The sequence below is a fragment of the Gopherus evgoodei genome, chromosome 4 (genome assembly GCF_007399415.2).
Source record: "Gopherus evgoodei ecotype Sinaloan lineage chromosome 4, rGopEvg1_v1.p, whole genome shotgun sequence".
NCBI classification, from domain to species: domain Eukaryota; kingdom Metazoa; phylum Chordata; order Testudines; family Testudinidae; genus Gopherus; species Gopherus evgoodei.
Window position 1 is genome coordinate 103033799 of NC_044325.1, and position 19744 is coordinate 103053542.

At 47.1% G+C, this 19744-nt stretch overlaps 1 protein-coding gene across 6 annotated transcripts in view; it reads left to right on the forward strand.

The window, feature by feature from the left end:
• The window catches only part of SBF2 (SET binding factor 2), a 595850-nt gene that overhangs the window by 566059 nt on the left and 10047 nt on the right, over positions 1 to 19744 (forward strand). For 5 of the 6 annotated variants that reach the window (XM_030560381.1, XM_030560383.1, XM_030560382.1 and 2 more), the window contains 3 exons: positions 1215 to 1342; positions 9490 to 9723; positions 11134 to 11238. In XM_030560381.1, the coding sequence (XP_030416241.1) occupies positions 1215 to 1342; positions 9490 to 9723; positions 11134 to 11238 (467 nt within the window). Of the gene's footprint in view, positions 1 to 1214; positions 1343 to 9489; positions 9724 to 11133; positions 11239 to 19744 lie in introns of those variants that run through there. The other variant, XM_030560385.1, reaches the window with a different exon arrangement.

Below are 19744 nucleotides of genomic sequence, written 5' to 3' on the forward strand. Positions count from 1 at the left end.
GAATGAATAGTTCCTGAACCATGCTAAAAGGGAAAGAATAAAAGGGTAAGAGAAATGGAAAGAATAGTTATAATTGCCAGAACCTTGCTTTACTTTCCAGTCCATTCACTTAATACAATTTCCCCTTCCATCTGCCTGTTCTCTAAAGAACTTTTGTTTTTTATTGTATATATATTTTTTTTAATTACAAAAAAGAGGTCCTGGGATTCATGAGATTATATGGCATTTCCATAAAGGAGAGTCTGTTTCCCCTTCCTCATGAATGCCTGTATTTTTGTTTTACTTTCTTCCTCTGTCTCTTGCAGGCTACCTTGCTTCATCTAAGGCCCCACCTCCCTTCTGCATTCTCAGCCCTTCCTCTGTCAGACTGATCACTCAGTCACATCCACCTTTCTCAGGCTTGTACCTGACCATATGCAAGAAGCAAAGCGCTAGTGCAAACTCTGAAATGAACAGTTTTCACAGAGAAATCAGGTTTCTCATGGCAAGCAGTCAATTTAACGCGTTCTGTAAAAGCCCAAACCACCCTGAAACTAATCATGGCACTGAGCAAACATTCTATTTCTGCACAAAATACTGATTTGTATATTTTGTAAGCTATTGTCATTTTATCATAGTTATGACTTATGAGACTCCCAGCAGGGTGGTGATGCTTTCAAATATCACCACACCAAGAAGGAAATAGTGGCTTCAGTGAAATCAATGACAAAACTACCGTTGACTTCAATGGAGCCTGGATTTCACCCCAAGTCTCTGCTCTCAGACTTGTACTTCCCAGTCCACATTTCAGGTGGTAATATTGCACAATAGCACAACAATATATCACAAGTTATTGAATAATTACAACATTTTTAATGTGTATATATGGTACACTAAGTGGCAGCTGAAGTGCGAAAACAAAAAGTAAATTTAGAACAAACCTCATTAGCAACACCTCAAGTACTGCAGTAGGCTTCAGAATAAGAATGCAAATGTCACATTGTAGAATGTTTGTTTTCATATCAAGTTGGTGTTCAGGCAGTAAGAATGGCAATTACACTGCACCACACAAAATTCTTCAATGTTATTTTCATCAATTCAGACCTCATAAGTATTGGTCATTTTTGCAATGTTTTCATTCCTTGCTAAATATCATAAAACAAAATCCTTCTGATTATGCTTTACCATTTGTTACGTGTCACTATAAATCCTTCTTTTACCTTTTTTTCCTATAGGGACATTGTTTGAAGATAAAGGAGACAGACATGCCAAAAAGGGAATCTGTATTTGGGAATGTATTGAAAAAATGCATAAAAGGAGCCCTATTTTCTTCAATTACCTATATGCATCTGTTGAAACAGAGGTATGATATAGAAACTTTTATGTTGTTTGTTATTCTGAATGATTCTCTAATTAGTTTGCAACTTGTTGAATTGGTCTAGACCAGTTTCAGACATTTATTATTCTAAGTAACCCTGCTGAAGAAATGTTAGGAAATATTAATAGATCATTGCAATTTCTCACTAGTTTATATCATTAGTCATGCAAATTATTTATGACTCATATTGATTAATTGTAAAGGGTCAAGTCCTAGAACATTTACTCATCCACGTATGTCCCACTGACATAAAGAAGACTACTTAGGTGCATGACAAAAGATTAATTATGTGAGTAATGATTGCAGGAGGAGTGTTAACATTTGCACATGACCATAAAGAGTAAATCTAAATAAAAATTATGAGGAAGCAAGTTAAAAGTAAATATAAATTACATTGGTAGTGAGACACATTTCATAAGATCCTGATACATTGCATTACATGTCATATCATTTCCTGAAAGGAACATATATTGATCACATTTAGCTGTATCTTGAATAATTTTATAGTGTCAATATTTATCATGTACCATGACCCATATCCCTTCTACTTAGAATTATTTTCTAAGTATAAAGTACTGTGTCATGAACAATACTTGTCCATTTTAAATTAAAACATTGAGTAAAATATTAAAGGTATGCATGGCAGCACACAGATTAATACTATTGATGCATTGCTTTCAGCTCTGCGGTTTGAGCATTGGCCTGCTAAACCCAGGGTTGGGAGTTCAATCCTTGAGGGGGCCACTTAGGATCTAGGGCAAAAATCTGTCTGGGGATTGGCCCTGCTTTGAGCATGGGGTTGGACTAGTTGACCTCCTCAGGTCCCTTCCAACCCTGATATTCTGTGATTTAATGCTATTTATAAACTAGTCTAATCTTTGATCAACAAAACGTATAAATATTTCAGTTAGGTGAGCCATATCTGTTTCATTGACACTACATGTGTTCTATCATTATGAAATTAGCACCTCTGATCAGTTAGTGTTGACAAAGGGAGATTTTCTCCTGTTCAGCTAAATGAATCATAGTCATGATGCAGAACCTGGACTGCAGATTTCTTTTAAAATAGGGGAAATGGGAGAGATTATCAGGGTTCCAACTGAGACATAAAGGAATTGTATGTATGTAAGTATATACGTACGTACACACAGTGTGCCTCCATTTTATTATCTTGTTAACTGAAAAGATGGACAGATAAGAATGGCTCATTCTTTCCATGTATATTCCACTGTTGATGTGCATGTGTCCCATGCACTCAATTTCAGATTCTTTTGGCCAGCAGCATCCATTGGAGCTGCACCTTAGCCCTGAGTATCCTTGTGTCTCCCACCTGAGGACATAAAGGGCAAGGTGACCCTAACTGTCCCTCAAATCCTTCACCAGTAAAAAATCCAGGTGTTAAAAGATTCCACAGTAGTGAGAAGGGCAGATCATGGAATACATATGGACAATAGATCTCAAAGAACCGTAGTTATTGTAAGGTAAGTAACCATTTCTTCTATGATTGCTTGTTCCTTCTCACCACCTGTGGCTACAAGTTGGAATTTGCAGTATCGGAGCATCTCACACACTGTGCAATCTACCCATTGTATTGTAAACAGATAGCTACTTCACAATTTGTTAACTGGTAAAACCTAAGAGGATAAGGGGAGAAAAGAGCACCAAGCCCACAAAGGAAAATTATCCAGGTCTCCTTTATCAGATCCTTCTGTGAGAAACCAGAAATCCCCTCAAATTTTCTTGGAAAAAGGTAGCTCAAGGCCCAGAGAGGGTTTCTTGGCACCCATCACTGTGCATCAAGACCAGGTTCCTCAGTACTCCAAAAATTACCCATTACCAACCCTTTGTCCCTGAGGGCCCCAATGCCAATAGCCCCCTTACCAATACTGTCCATACACTTACCCATGGCTCCAGCATACTCAGTTCCAAGGGACCTTACGGTTTCCTCATTACTGGACTCACCATTATTATCAGTACAGAAGGTACTTCCTCCACAACCAGCTGCCCCCATTCTGGTACTGAGCACATCAGCAGAACGAATCAGAGTGCAGTCTGGTGATGCTCCCAATATTCCATCTGGCACTGCTGCAACCCTGCAAAAGAAGCACTTCTTCGCTTTCCCAGGCTCTGAGAATAGCAGGGGGCATTACCAGTTCAGTCCCTGGGATCTAGCTATTCAAATCCATACACTTCAGAGAGGGAGTCTAGGACTCATTATTAATGTCTTAGACATAGAACTCTGAGAGAGATGCAGCCTAGTCCAGGGCTAGATCACCTTCTCCCCCACCTCACAAAGTGGCCTACAGCCAACCATGACTACAGTGCTGCTGACTGGACAGACTGGTCAGACCTTTGATGGGGACTTGCTGGCAGAGGACCCACCCCCATACAAGCGACTATCTCATTGTTGTATCTGGATGACGCTATGGTAGCCACATCTACCTCACTCCCAGACAAGTTCAAAGCATTCCATGACTTGCTCTGTAGGCTGGCTGATACCCTGGAGAGTCCAGTGGTAGTTGTCCGGAAGACATCACACAAACTTCAAGGGCATCCCATACACCTCTGTGGCCTGGATGTCTTGTAATGCCTTGAATGAGAGGCTCTTAGAACAGGCAGTTACTCTGGCAGATGCCTGCTTCTTTGTCACCAACATCAAAATCAGTAGATCATTGCTGCCAAGTGCCTTCCTAAGGCTTTGAGCAATTTTACATACATCCTACAACAGGATCTCTGGTTGTCACAATGGCTAATGAAAAACACAGTCAGCAAAAATTTACACCTCAAGACAGATGCAAGAAATTCAGTTTATTTGGCTGCAAATATTATTTATCATCAAGGCTACAAATGAGAGGTACAAGTTACAATTGAGGATCTTCCATTTGAAGGATGCAGACTTTTTAATATAAAGATTGATGAGGCTTGTATGCTCTGTGGAACGACTCTCAAGTGACGCTGCAGTTCCTGAGAGTCTATACTTGTGCACCAAAAAGAAAGTTCTTTAAGCCTCAACCGCATCGAAGGCAGCCAATACTGTACTCATCATCGACAGCCTGAACCACCCAAGAGGCAACGGAAATGTAAGAAATGGAAATCATGTGCCTCTACTATCACATCTTCTCACCAGCCCTGATCTTCATCAAAGCAGCAGGCTCCTTGGTTGGGGGTAGTGTACAGTTCTCTTGGATTTCCCACTTATATCCCCTCCATTTATTTTATTTTTGTGTGGTCTGGAATTTCATTACAGACTGCTGGGTCATGGAAATCATAGAGGTGGACTTTCGATCCAATTCCAGACACTCCCCACCCACCACCTATTTTTCCCATCACTTTTCAGGGACCCATCTCATGAGAGCATGCTACATCTGGAGGTGCAGTCACTTCTGAGGATATATCAACCCTGGTGCTGGAGATATAATTCGAGCTCAGGTATATATATACCTGTGCTAGCTCTGATCAAGGTAGCATTCTAAAAATAGTAGTGTAGCCGTGGTTGCACAGGCAGCAGGACAAGCCAACTGATCCAAGTACCTACTTAGAGTTTCAGACAGAATTGTACTTGGGATAACTAGCCCATCCCACTGCTCATACAGCCACAGCTATGTTGCTATTTTAGAATGTTAGCTTGGCACACTTACCATAGATATATCTTCCTTAGCTGGCCATTATGGTTTCAGCTCCAGTGTAAACACACCCCAAATCTCAGAACAGTGGAAATAGTGCTTCCAGAATACAGAGAGTAGCAGGGTTTATTCCCGTTACTTTCTAATTCTTGAGAAGAAGAGTGGAGGGCATCTTATTCTGGACTTGAGACAATTGAACACCTTCATTCACAAGCTCAAGTTCAGGATGGTAACCCTGGCCTCGATAATTTCCACCCTACATCCACCAGATTGGTATTCAGCTCTCAACTTCCAGGATGCTTATTTTCATATATTAATTCATCCTGCCTACAGAAAATATCTAAGTTTTCAGATAAGCAATTCCTATTACCAATACAGGGTCCTATCATTCACTCTATGAAGAGCGACAGCAGCATAGTGCTGATTCTGTGGGTGCTCCAGGCCTGCATCCACTGGTAGCCTGCTCCTACCTCCTCTCCCTCAGCACTTCCCACCTGCCGGCAGCCCCACTGATCAACTCCTTCCCCTCCATCCCAGCGCTTCCCACCCACCACGCTCAGCTGTTCCACAGCGTGCAAAAGGTGCTTGGGGGGAGGAGCGGGGATGGAGTGTGCTCAGGGGAGGGGGTGGAATTGGGCAGGAAGAGGCGAGGTGGGGGCAGGGCCTGGAGTGGAGCAGGGGTTGAGCACCCCCGGGGCAAGGAGGAAGCCAGCACCTGTGGCAAGCCATATTCATGAAAGCCCAGATTTTAAAAAGTATTTAAGCATTGGTCTGCTCAGTGTTCCAATGCCTAAGTGACTTAGGAGCCTAAATTTCATTGAACATCAATGAGACTTAGGGTCCTAAGTGCCTATGTGAAACTTTTTTTGAAAATGAAACTTAGGTTTCTAAGTCGGACAGATCTTGCAATGCCTAAATACCTTCAGAAATCTGGGCCAACATTCCTAGTAGTAGTGACAGCTTATCTCAGGAAACAGAGTCTGGGTTCATCCATACTTAGAGGACGTGCTCATTTGCAGGAAGTCTCAAGAACAGATGACTGACTCCATACAGCAACCTCTGGACCTTTCTGCCTCTTTAGGACTAAAAGAAAGCAAAGAGATGCCCATATTAGTTCTATTCAAATGATAGCATTAGTAGGGGAAGTTGTGGACTCCACAACAGCAATGATCTATCTGCCCCAAGGGATTCCAAGCCATAGGAGATCTGGGCAACCACCTGCTAGCTCAACACGAGATATCTGTAAGAATTTTTCTGACTCCTAGGGCACATGGCCTCCTGCACATATGTAACTCGGCATGCCAGACTACACCTATGTTGCAGGCAAGGATGGTTAAAGTTGGTACATCAGCCCAACAAACATCATTTGGATATGAGAATGCAGGTCCCACCAGGACTCCTGTACTAGGTCCCTCTCCATCATTGCCATCAAATACTCTGATGGCAGATACCTCCACTGGTGGGAAGGGAAGCCCATTTAGACAACTTTCAACCTATCAACTCCTCAAAAAAACCAGCTTCACATAAACATTTGAGGACTAAGATTTGTATAGCACACACAGTTTTCCTTTCTGTTCTGAAGTGTCTAACAATTCAGGTCATGACAGATGAAGCCATAGCAGCGTATTACATAAACAAACAAGGGGCGCTGTAATGCGTCTGGTGATGATGCGTTGTGCTAACGGGAGAGAGCTCTTCTGTCGAGATAATTACTCCACCTCGGTGAGAAAGGGAAGCTATGTTGGTGAGAGAGTCTCCTGCTGATACAACACCAGCGTGGACAACATGAAACTTGCATCACTTCAGGGGGCGGGAGTGGGGGGATCTTTTTCACACCTGAGCAATGTAAGTTAGATCAACTTAAGCGATAATGTAGACTTGCTCTGTGTCAAGAAACAGCAAATCCATGGAATTACAAGATTACTCCAATAGCTTTACACCTACCAGGGTTGCAAAATATGCTGATGGCTCCACCTCAGCAGACAGTTGCCAGGGACCATGAGTGGTCAGTAAAGGATACTGTTATCCAAGACATATCAATCAAGTAGGTTCATCCAACCATAGGCCTCTTTGCCACCAATGAAAGAAAAAGCACTTGTCCAGAGGAGGGCAAAGTCAGGGATATCTGTCCCACTCATTCCTGATCCACTGGTTCTCAGGCTTCATATATATTTATCCTCCAATTCCATTGATCCTAAGAGTTCTCAGGAGCTTCAGGCAAGATTTAGCCAGGATGATCATCATAATAACACGAGCATGGCAAAGGCAGTCCCAGTTCTTAGACCTAATGAATCTCTTCATTCAACTTCCAAGTCAGTTGCCTCTGCCCCCAGATGTGGTATGCCAAAGCTGAGGACAGATTCTCCATCCAGATCCCTCTTTCTTGCACTGCATGGCACAAATACTGGCTGGTTAACGTAAGTAGAGAAAACCTGTTCAACTGAGATACAAAACAATCTTATCCGCAGTAGAAAGGACTCTGTGAGGCTTATCTGCTCAGTCAAGGAAAGAGATTCACTGTCTGGGCTCAACAGTACCAATTGTCTCCACTGAACACCCAAATACCTGACATACTAGATTACCTTCTGCCCTTAAAGAGCTCTGAACTATCTCTGATCTCCCTGAGGATCCATTTAGTAGCCATCTCAGCAGTCCAACCTCCAACATAGAATTATTTGACATTTTCACACCCTACAGTAGCTAGATTCCTGAATGACCTTATGCGGGTATATCCCTTTTTAAGTTGCAATAATATTTGCTAAAAGGGTAGGGGAGCTATCAGCTCGCATGTCCAGACCTTCATGCAGTTTTTCATAAAAATGGAGTCACTTTGAGACCTACACCAAAATTCTTGCTGAGGGTAGTCTTTGATTTCTATTTCAACCAAATAATACATCTGCCCATTTATGGAAAGGGGAGGCTCAGCTTCACACTCTAGATGTATGCAGAGCATTGTCCTTCTACATGACTAGGACTAAGCCATTTAGGGTATCCCCAGATTATTTGTAGTTTAAGATGACAGGTCCGGCAGTCTCAATACAGACACATTTCTAAATACATTGTGCTATGAAATAGCCAACTTAGCACTGTGAGGAAAAGACACCCCCGCCCCCAACTACATAGGCCTTGATTTGTTAACATGGGCCTGTCTTGTTTCTAACAGGCCCTAAGCCTGAACCAAACTAGCTGTGTCCCCTGGCTGCTGGGGGAGGGGGGGCAAATGAGAAGTTCCAGAAGCAGGAACTATTTGTAATATGTGCCTAATGCTTATGAAATATAAAAACTGCTTGGGTGAGATAAGATTGTAACAAGTATGAAACATTTATAATGATCACCCATGCCCTCCCTTATGCCTGTTGTGTAACTGCCCCGTGATATTGCTGTACCCCGTGACCTACTTAGTGTAATGGTACCCCATAAAAGGAATGGTTGCTAAACACTGAAAAGTACCAGCTGAGACCTAACCCTCTTTACTTCCATAAAAGGTATGCGAGCAACCACATTGGAAAGTACCAAAAAGACCCAAAAAGACTCTAACCCCTGTCAGATGTTAATTCCAAATAAGGGCGATTATTACTTAAATGTATGGTGTATTTGCGGTTTTGAGCTTTATATACTTGGGTGATGCTTCATATCGGGGGCACAGTATCCAACCTGCTACCTCCCAACACGTTGGTGTGCATACAGTAAACGGGCCTCAGGCTTGAGTCTCTGATCAAATTATTGCCAGGGTGGCTTTTTCCACGACAGCGCTCAAGTAGTACAGCATTACCCACAGTTGAAGCATCAATATCTGATGTCCATTTCAGCAACCTAAACAATGATTGTCAACCCTCTAGATGTCCATTTCAGTAGGTTGTCTGACAATCATTGTTTAGGTAAGACTCCTAGCATCCACCTCTATGATCTAGGTCACTGCTTGCTTGTCACCAATAGTGGAATATGTATGTGGACAAGCACTTGAAGAAGAAGAAATGATTATTTATCTTACAGTGACTGTGGTTCTTTGATACGAGTTGTCCACATATACTCCACAACCAGTCCTCCTTTTCTGCCACTACATTGTCCTATAATATCTAAATTGTGTTTTGGCAAAGGAACTGAGGGACATTTGGGTTGCCACACCCTTTATGCCCTCAGATCGGAGGCACTAAAACACTCAGAGTGCAGGCCTGGCCACAATGGACACTGCTGGCCAAAAGAATCAGAATTCAAGAGTATGGGGCATATGCACACCACCGGTGGTTTATATATCGACAGCATATTTTGAAGAAGTACAGTTACTGTGAGGTAAGTAACTATTTATTTCCCTTGATCTGACATATTTTATTTTATCCCACAGTCATGCACTGAAAATTGTAATTCCAGATCAGCACACACCAGTAGCAGTGCTACATTAAATTCAGGAGGATAGTCTGTAAAATGTAAAGTATTGGATTTGTGTTGGGGAAAACTCTGAAACTGAAAATTTCCGTGTGACACTAATTTATTGGGCTTTGTTTCAAACAGGCATTAAAACCAAGTGTAAATATGTCCAGCCTGAAAACATGGGATTACTATATGGAAGAGACCTTGGCCACAGGCCCTTCCTATGATTGGACCATGGTTACTGTGAAATGCAATACTTCAGAGGAAGTTGACCAAATGGATGGTTCATTTCTCCAGAGTAAGAGGAAAATAGTGTGGCCATGCTATGATGATGTTAGCAAAGTGCAACCTGATGCAATCACGAGCCTCTTAAATGTAAGTATGGATGCTAACAAAGACAGAAAACCACAATTTATTACACTTATCAAATTCATAGCCATTCAAGACATTGCCTTATAGATGTGCTATAAAAGTAAATATTAGGTAAAAATAATTGGTTTACTCTCCAAAGAAATATGGGGTCAGAAAGTCAGTCAAACATCTTACAAAAGGTTATGCTGTTCTGAATTAATTCAATTCTGTAAATAGGTTTTAATACTTACCTATTTTACATTGTGAACTGCAGCCGATAATGAGGCAATTTAGGTATATCTTACTTTTATTCCTTAAAAGTAAAGTCTTAATACATTTTTTCACTTTCCTTTTTAAATAAAAAAGTAACCTGTATAATAGATTTTCTAACTATCTTCTCCTAGAGTTGTCAAAATTGTAACCTCATATTTTGCAAGGAATGTTATCTCATTTCGGGCAAACTCTGGATTCTTTCTGGATTGCAGCAGTACTTTACCCCCCTGTTCTTGTCCCTGTTCACCATATCGTTTAAAGCAAATGAAGTATAAGGTGTCCAAATCTTTATGCCTAGCTCATAGCATGTCCATTAGTCCCAGCTTCTGGGTGTGTCTCCTCTTTACAGAATCTGAAGGCAGCTAAAAAGTGGTGTTTAGTAATTCTGTGTAGTAGGCCTCATCCCTTCCTTTTGGCTCCCAGAAGGTTGCCTCCAACAACAGAGAAGACCCCTCAGAATTGGGCTTTTAACAAAAAGTTTTAAATTATAACCAACAGATTGCCAAGCCCCTTGTGCAAATGGCCCAAACTCTTCTCTGTCTTTCCCCAGCCCAGCACTGATAAGGAAGACAATACAAAAGGTAGAACAAGCAGAAGTAGTAATAGGATTGCCAACGTTCTAATCACACAAAACCGAACACCTCTGTCCCACCCCTTGCCCTGTCCCGAAGCCCTGCCCCGCAATAGCTCCGTCCCCCCTCCCTTTGTCGCTCGCTCTCCCCCACCCTTACTCACTTTCAACAGGCTGGAGCAGGGGGTTGGAGTGTGGGAGGGAGGTGAGTTCTTCGGCTAGGGGTGCATGCTCTGGGGTGGGGCTAGGAAGGGGCTCCTAACTGGAAGCTACCAAGAAAGGTTATATTCCCAAATTTCACGACAAGAACATGTTATTACAGTTTGGAATCTAAATCAAATAAGTCTTTGTTTCAGTTCCTCCTTTTATCACTTTATCACTTCTTATAAACCATGTTATGTAAATGTTGGCAATGTTCAATGCTAATGTCACAGCATTGGATTTGCTCTTTTTAAATTGTTTTATAAAATATATCCAATCCTTATCATTATCGTATTTCTTTTATGGCAAGTGAAAATGGAATTTATGTGTTTAGATGCAACCAGCCTGAAATGTATATCCTCAAGAAAACACTTTTTTATTGATTTCAGGAAATCGAAAGACTGGAGAATAAATTAAATCAGAGCTCAGAAAGGTGGCAGCTCCTGTGGGAAAGGGTCACTGTGAATCTTAAAGATGACACAAGACAAGACAATGTAAGTGGTGGAAGGGTTCAGTTGACCACCTAATATGCTCAGAGTCCAATTGACCACCATATTTGACATCAGGAAGGAATTTTCCCCCAGGTCAGATTGGCAGAGTCCTTGGAGGTTTTTTGTCTTTCTCTGCAAAATGGGCATGGGTCACTTGCAGGTTTAAATTAGAGTAAATGGTGGATCCTCTGTAACTTGAAGTCTTCTAATCATGATTTAAGGGCTTCAGTAACTCAGTGAGACGTTCTGGGTCTAATCTATTACCGAGTGGGTGGGCAATGTTCTGTGGCCTGCAATGTGTAGTCAGACTAGATGTTCATGATGGTCTGTTAAAGTCTAGGAGTCTAATAATAATTCAATCTCAGATATATAGGCTATCTGGGAGAGTGACAAAATCACTGTATTTGTTGGAATAAAGTATTGCTTTCTAAAAAACAGAATGTGTTTTTCTAACCCATGCTATTGGCTTTGCATTGCTGCATGTGGAAAAATACGTATTCCTATGACATTTACTTTTTTTGTATCTTGAAGTAGATTGATAAATATAGAGCAAGATAAGTATTTTAGTAATACACAATGGTGTAAAATTAGATATTTATAAAGCTTCTTGGGGCCTGATCCTGCAGACATTTACACATGTGAGTAACTTTGCTTATGGGAGTAGTTCCCTGGACGTCAATGGGATCATTCAGATGTGTAAATTCAATTTTGGATCCATACTTTATAATCAGGCCTTCAATACTCTGGGCCTAATCTTTTACAACTGGTTGTTTACATGAGGTGAGGAACTGATCCTCTGTGAATACATTCCTGAGCATATTTTTAGAGTTTTGCAAGTAATAAAAGCCAGGTCAAGCAGTGGCAATATATATTTTAGGTGGAAATGTTGAATATTTGGGTGGGAATATTGATTATAAATATAAATTGTAGATAGTGAAGCATTTTATCCACCATACAAAATTTCATTTACTATAGACCTACTGTTACTTTCAATCACTGCTTATATTTCATGTTGCGTATCTGCTGTTCAGGAGCATACCCTAATCTGAAAATCAGGTTATTTCTTTAGATAATGTTTAGCACATCACGTAAGCATAACACCACAAAATCTTTCTCTGTAAAGATACCATGCACCAGATTCTCAGTTTTCATTCTTAGATCTCCAGTGCAAGACTGAGAGCAGTGGGAGATCCACTAAAGTATTTTTCCCTGAGGGCAGCTGGAACAGAACAGAGCACATGCCAGGCCCCCTATTTGACATCACACAGGATACTCAGACTGGAATATTTATATCCTTCAGGGGACAGAACAAAACATCCAGTAGGGGGCCTAGCTAGTGCTCTACTCTGCTACTATTACTGCCCTCAGGGGAGTCAGTTCTTTAAGAGTTTCTGGCATTCTGCCAGTCTTGCACAAAGAAGCTAAAACACAAACAAGAGAAACCTGTCAGATCAGAGAAGCAAAATTATGTGTAAGTAATTTTCCTATCTCTTAAAATGTTTACTTGGAGATTCAGCAAAAACAGTTCTTTTAGAAAGCCAAATCTCTGAGAGCAAGTTCTTTATTTTAAATTATATTCAGAGTCATCTCTAATGTGTGGTTTATGTGAAGTAAAAAAAATCAGTAACAAAAAAGCTCCATACCTTTTGTGGTCATTTTTATCCTTATCAGGAATAAAAACAAATATTTTAGCAAATCTTCATTTTTCAAGTGCTCAACTGTCTAGCTGCTGCTGGTGCTGCCATCTAAGAATTAAACTGAAGGATCTATTATATTAGGGTACAATGACTTTTAAATGTAGATTTATGTAAAACTAAGTCATATTTCTAAAATGATGCAATAATCAACACAATTAACTGTGTTAAAACTTGCAGTCCAACTAATACTATGCAATTAAAATTTAAACATCAGCCTCTGAACTCTTCTGACCACTTTCGAGTTACCACTGTGGAGAATGATGGAAGGAATAAACGATAGATTCTCACTCATTTGGATTAATGACTGGGAAGCTCATGACCAACTTTTCCTAGTTAGCACAATTTTTTAAAAAGGCAATGGCATTACAAAATGTAATTTGCTAATTTATTTTATATGGATAGTTTATTTTTTTAATATTTCACAATATGGATGTATAAATAAATGTTCTCTATTATATTTAGCAAAAATGAAGAAGTCTTTCTGATGAGATAAACTACAGTTCTTCTTCGAGTGATTGCTCATATCCATTCCAGTTAGGTGTACGCGCCGCGCGTGCACATTCGTCGGAAAACTTTTACCCTAGCAACTCAGTGGGCCGGCAGGTCGCCCCCTAGAGTGGCGCCACCATGGCGCTCCATATATACTCCTGCCGGCCCACCCGCTCCTCAGTTCCTTCTTACCGCCCGTGTCGGTCGTTGGAACAGTGGAGCGCGGCTTAGCTGACCTCCACTTCCCTAGCTACTCGTTTTCTCGTATATAATTATGCAGTTATAACACTTTTATATATATATATTTGTATAGTTATACGTGTTTCCTTTGCTAACATGGTTAGTTTAGTTAGCGGGGTTCAGGAAGTAGCCCCTTCCATGAGCCCAGTGCCGGAGCCATGCATGGCTCACCGGGTTTTAAGAGGGGCCCGGCTTGCCAGAAGCCGCGGCCGAAGAGAGATCTACATGACTCCTGTTTGAAGTGCCTCAGGGAATCACACTTGACAGATAAGTGCCCCATTTGCAAGGCTTTTAAGCCGAGAACACAAAGGTGCGGGACTTTCACTTACCCCTCCACCTTGGGCGCGGAGCGATGTTCAAGCGGCAGGCAGAAGCGCCTCCTCGGCACCGGACCCCGCCGGTACCGCCAAGGCCTTTCGGCACCGACCGATCGCCGGCACCAATGTCGACTCGGCACCGCTCCCTTCTTCCGAGGTCGAGAGAGTCTACGATTCCTGCTGGTGCCTGGCGGCTCCCCGGCACGCGCCGCGGTTGAGCCCCCTGCTCCCGCTACTTCCGTGCCACCTGCATCGCAGCCAGAGAGCTCGCCTAAGTTGCGTATCCGGCACCGTCACCTGCAGAGGCACCGATGACTTCGGCTCCGTCGATTCCAGTCCCCCAGGACCATGGAATCCGGTGCCTGGCAGCTCCCCGGCTCGCGCCGTGGTAGAGCTTACTGCTCCTGCTGCTTCTGTGCCAGCTGCACCACAGCTAGACAGCTCGTCTAAGATGGCTCGCCCGGCACCGACGACGTCGGCACCGTCGATCCCGGTCCCACGAGGGCCGTAGAATCCGGTGCCTGACGGCTCCCCGGCGCGCGCCGTGGTTGAGCTACTGCTCCTGCTGCTTCCGTGCCAGCGGCACCGCAGCCAGAGAGCTCGTCTAAGTCGGATCGCCCGGCGCCGACACCTGCTACGGCACCGATGACGTCGTCACCGTCGATCCCGGTCCCACAAGGGCCGTAGAATCCGGTGCCTGACGGCTCCCCGGCACGCGCCGTGGTTGAGCGTATTGCTCCTGCTGCTTCCGTGCCAGCGGCACCGCAGCCAGAGAGCTCGTCTAAGTCGGATCGCCCGGCGCCGACACCTGCTACGGCACCGATGACGTCGTCACCGTCGATCCCGGTCCCACAAGGGCCGTAGAATCCGGTGCCTGACGGCTCCCCGGCACACGCCGTGGTTGAGCGTATTGCTCCTGCTGCTTCCGTGCCAGCGGCACCGCAGCCAGAGAGCTCGTCTAAGTCGGATCGCCCGGCGCCGACACCTGTTACGGCACCGATGACGTCGTCACCGTCGATCCCGGTCCCACAAGGGCTGTAGAATCCGGTGCCTGACGGCTCCCCGGCACGCGCCGTGGTTGAGCGTATTGCTCCTGCTGCTTCCGTGCCAGCGGCACCGCAGCCAGAGAGCTCGTCTAAGTCGGATCGCCCGGCGCCGACACCTGCTACGGCACCGATGACGTCGTCACCGTCGATCCCGGTCCCACAAGGGCCGTAGAATCCGGTGCCTGACGGCTCCCCAGCGCGCGCCGTGGTTGAGCTACTGCTCCTGCTGCTTCCGTGCCAGCGGCACCGCAGCCAGAGAGCTCGTCTAAGTCGGATCGCCCGGCGCCGACACCTGCTACGGCACCGATGACGTCGTCACCGTCGATCCCGGTCCCACAAGGGCCGTAGAATCCGGTGCCTGACGGCTCCCCGGCACGCGCCGTGGTTGAGCGTATTGCTCCTGCTGCTTCCGTGCCAGCGGCACCGCAGCCAGAGAGCTCGTCTAAGTCGGATCGCCCGGCGCCGACACCTGCTACGGCACCGATGACGTCGTCACCGTCGATCCCGGTCCCACAAGGGCCGTAGAATCCGGTGCCTGACGGCTCCCCGGCACGCGCCGTGGTTGAGCGTATTGCTCCTGCTGCTTCCGTGCCAGCGGCACCGCAGCCAGAGAGCTCGTCTAAGTCGGATCGCCCGGCGCCGACACCTGTTACGGCACCGATGACGTCGTCACCGTCGATCCCGGTCCCACAAGGGCTGTAGAATCCGGTGCCTGACGGCTCCCCGGCACGCGCCGTGGTTGAGCGTATTGCTCCTGCTGCTTCCGTGCCAGCGGCACCGCAGCCAGAGGGCTCGTCTATGTCGGATCGCCCGGCACCGACACCTGCTGCGGCACCGATGACGTCGGCACCGTCGATCCCCGGTCCCGCAAGGGCCGTAGGATCCGGTGCCTGGCGGCTCCCCGGCACGCGCCGTGGTCGAGCTAAGGCTCCGGCTGCTTCCGTGCCAACGGCACCGCAGCCAGAGGGCTAGTCTAAATCGGAGCGCCCGGCACCGACACCTGCTGCGGCACCGATGACGTCGGCACCGTCGATCCCGGTCCCGTAAGGGCCGTAGAATCCGGTGCCTGACGGCTCCCCGGCACGCGCCGTGGTTGAGCTCCTGCTCCGGCTGCTTCCATGCCAACCGAAGCCTCTGAGGCACCGACAACATCGGCACCGTCGATTCCAGTCCCACAAGGGCTATCGAATCCGGTGCCCGACGGCTCCCCGGCACGCGCCGTGGTTGAGCGTATTACTCCCGCTGCTTCAGTGCTGACGGCACCGCAGCCAGACAGCTTATCTAACTCGGTTCGCCCGGCACCGACACCTACCGAAGCTCTGACGACCTCGGTACCGTGGATCCCGGCCCCACGAGGGCCGTCGAATCCGGTGCCTGACAGCTCCCCAGTACGCACTGTGGTTGAGCCTGCTGTTCCCTGCACGCCGGAGATGTTACCAACGGCGAGGGCTCTCAGTGCCATGACAGAGTCAGTGCTGCCTGACCCGGGCACCGCCAGTACGGGTAATACAGTCTCTTCAAGGGACTGTCCCCTGTCAGTATAGCAAAGCGGCACCGTTCATGATCACGGTCCCGCAGACACTCCAAGTCCTGTCGGCACGCCGGACACCACTGGCAGTCCCGGTGCTGTTTTCCTCGGTACTGGTCACACTCGCTGCACCGGTCGGTATCCCGTTCGCCGACCCGCTATCGGCACCGTTCCGACATCTGGCACCGGGGCAGGTACCTTGACTCCTGTAGCTCTTCTCCGAGCCTCGAGATCTCGGTCGACCTCCCGACACCGTTCTGGTTGCGGGTCTGGATCTCGTTCCAGGTACCGATACGCCTCCCGATGCCGGTCCCCGGTGCCGAGTTGGGCAAGGTCCGAGTGAGTCAGAGACTCGGCCCGTGCCTTCTTTTAGTACCTCCATGGCCGTCCGGACGCGCATCCGTGTCATCCCATATGCGCAGATTTTATGCTCAGGACCACGATCCTGATATGATGGCCAGCGGGCGCCAGCCCCGGCGCAGAAAGAGCCTTGGCGAATGCAAGGTGTACTCTGCAGGGGCCCTGCAGCTCTGGGTAGCAAAGCAACAAGCCTTGCTTAGCTGTGATAATTATAGCACCTGGGTGAAGGAGTTTCTCCCTCAAACCTCCCACCTGGAGTTCGCTGCCGTCTTGGGGGACGGGGGAAAGAATTTACCCCTTGTTGGTAAAGGCATCTTCGCGGCAGAGACAGCCCCAGACTGCGAAGCCTGCTGGACAATAGGGTCCTAATGCGTCTTAGCATGTATACGCCAGCGACCAAACGTAGGCCTTTATGGCCCCAGCCGCCATACTCTGTGCCTAGCCAGAGACAGAACTCTGGAAAACGGCAAGGCCAAGGTGGTCGCAGACAAACGTCAGGCCCCCTAAAAAGCCAAAGTCAAGGTCCCTCGCAATTACCACTGGGACCAAAGACGGACCTTCCAAGGTTCGCCGGAGGGCGGCGTACCAGTCGCAGGACGGGATCCCGATCCCGCTTTCTCCTGGCATGGCCCCAGTTACTTTTAGATCGCTGGGCCCTGCGCACGATGGAGCATAGGTATCACCTTTAAATTGCTCCAGCCCTGTCCCCCTTCAGCGGACGAAAGGGGCAAGGGGTTTTACTCCCGTTATGCCCTAGTCCCCCACTCGAACACAGGTCTCAGACCTCCCTGGTTCTGCATGGACTCAACCGGTTTGGGATAAGGTTGAAGTTCTGCAGGGTATCCCTGGGAACCATTATTCCATCCTTGCCTCCTGGGGGCTACTATGCCGCCCTGGATAGGAAGGACGCGTACTTTCGCAATGCCATCTTCCCTCCGCACGGGAGATGCCTCCGCTTTATAGCCAGCAGTGAATATTCCCGGTTTACGGCCATAGTCGCCGCCTACCGTCGCTGATGTCGGATATGCGTTTTTCCGTATTGGGACGATTCGCTTATCCGAGGAGACTCTGAGACACAAACCACTCAGCCCGTGGGCATCGTCACGGTCTTATTCACAGGTCAAGGCCTGATGATTACTATAGAGCAATCCACTCTGGTTCCCACGCAGAGGTTGGGCTTCCTAGGGGCTATCTTGGTCTCCTACCTAGCCGGAGCCTGCTTATCACAACTGCGGTTTTAGGCGATGGCAACAATCATCTGAGGTCTGAAGGCTTTCCCAACGACCTCAGCTCGTTCTTGTCTCAGTCTCCTGGGTCCATGGTTGCCCGCAAGTTTGTAACCAAACACGCCAAGCTCCGCCTCCGTCCTCTCCAAGTCCAGTCCACCTCGGCGTACCGCTTGGACAGGGAGCCAATGGTCATGGTAGTCACCGTTCCCTCGAACGCCTTAGGCTCCCTAGAGTGGTGACTAACTCCCTCCTTGGTGTGGACAGGGATGCGGTTTTATCCGCCCCAGCCCTCACTGCCCCTGACGGCGGACGCATCATCTCTCTGCTCGAGTGCTCATGGTCACCTCCGAGCTTAAGGCCTTCGGTCTTCTAGGGAGCTGGCATTCCTCATTAATGCCCCAAAAATGAGAGTAGTCCGCCTGGCATGCCAGGGGTTCCAGCGGCAGCTGCGAGGCCGTTGTATCTCGGTGTTTACAGCCAACACAATGGCCAGGTGCTTCATAAGCATTCAGGGGGGACATAGTCCTCCCCCCTTTTTTGTCAGGAGGCCATCCATTTCCGGGTCTTTTGCATGGCCCACTCGATGGAGCTGGCGACGTCCTTTCTCCCAGGCGTTCGGAACGTCTTAACTCTTTGACTCAGCAGGTCTTTCATGTCTTACGAGTCATCACTCTGCCCCATGTGAGGCGTCCCGCTTTCCGGAAGTGGAGATGGTTCCTCACACAGACCTATTCGCTCACCGCGAGAGCAGGAAATGCCAGGTGTTCTGCTCCTTCCAAGGTCTCTCCTCGGAATCGATCTTGGACATATTCCTGATGCCGTGGAACGGCCAACTGCATTATGCCTTCCCACTGTTCCCACTGGTTCGTTAGGTCCTGCTTAAACTCCGCAGGGGCAGAGTGCGCATCATCATGATCACTCCAGAGTGGTCCAGGCAGCACTGGCATACCACGTTGCTCGGCCTGTCAGCCCAGACCCCATCACTCAGGGCAATGACAGGCTTCGTCACTCGGACCTGCAGCCCCTTCGCCTCACGGTGGCTCCTGCGTACCTGAGTCGGGGTGACAGGCAGCCTTCCACCTGGTCAACGTACCGGGCCAGGTGGAAGCGTTTCCTTTACAGCTGCAGTACGCTCGATCTTGCTCCTGCTGAGGTCTCGATCCCTCTATTTGGCCTGCCTCTGGCCTTCAGCGGCAGGATCTGGCGGTATCATCGCTGAGGATACTCTCAGCAGCCATCCCTACCTTCCAGCAGGCTAAAATGGACGTTCAGTGTCCCACGCTCTATGGGTTCGAGGTCCCTCAAGGGCTTGGAGCGCTTGCACCCTCGGGTGCGCCGCCCAGCCCCGCCCTGGGACCTCAACCTAGTCTTGGCCAGACGAGTCTCTGAGATCAGAGCTCTTACGAAGGTTCCGCAAAGACAAGGTGCAGTTATGACCGCACCCGGCTTTCCTCCCTAAGGTGTTTTGGCCTTTCATGTTACCCACAGCTCAACGCAATGGGCATAACCGTTGCACTCCTTGAACATCTGTGGAGTGCTCGCATTATATTGTGCTGACAGAATCATTTCCTAAGGTGCCCCAGCTCTGCCCCGGTAGCGGGCC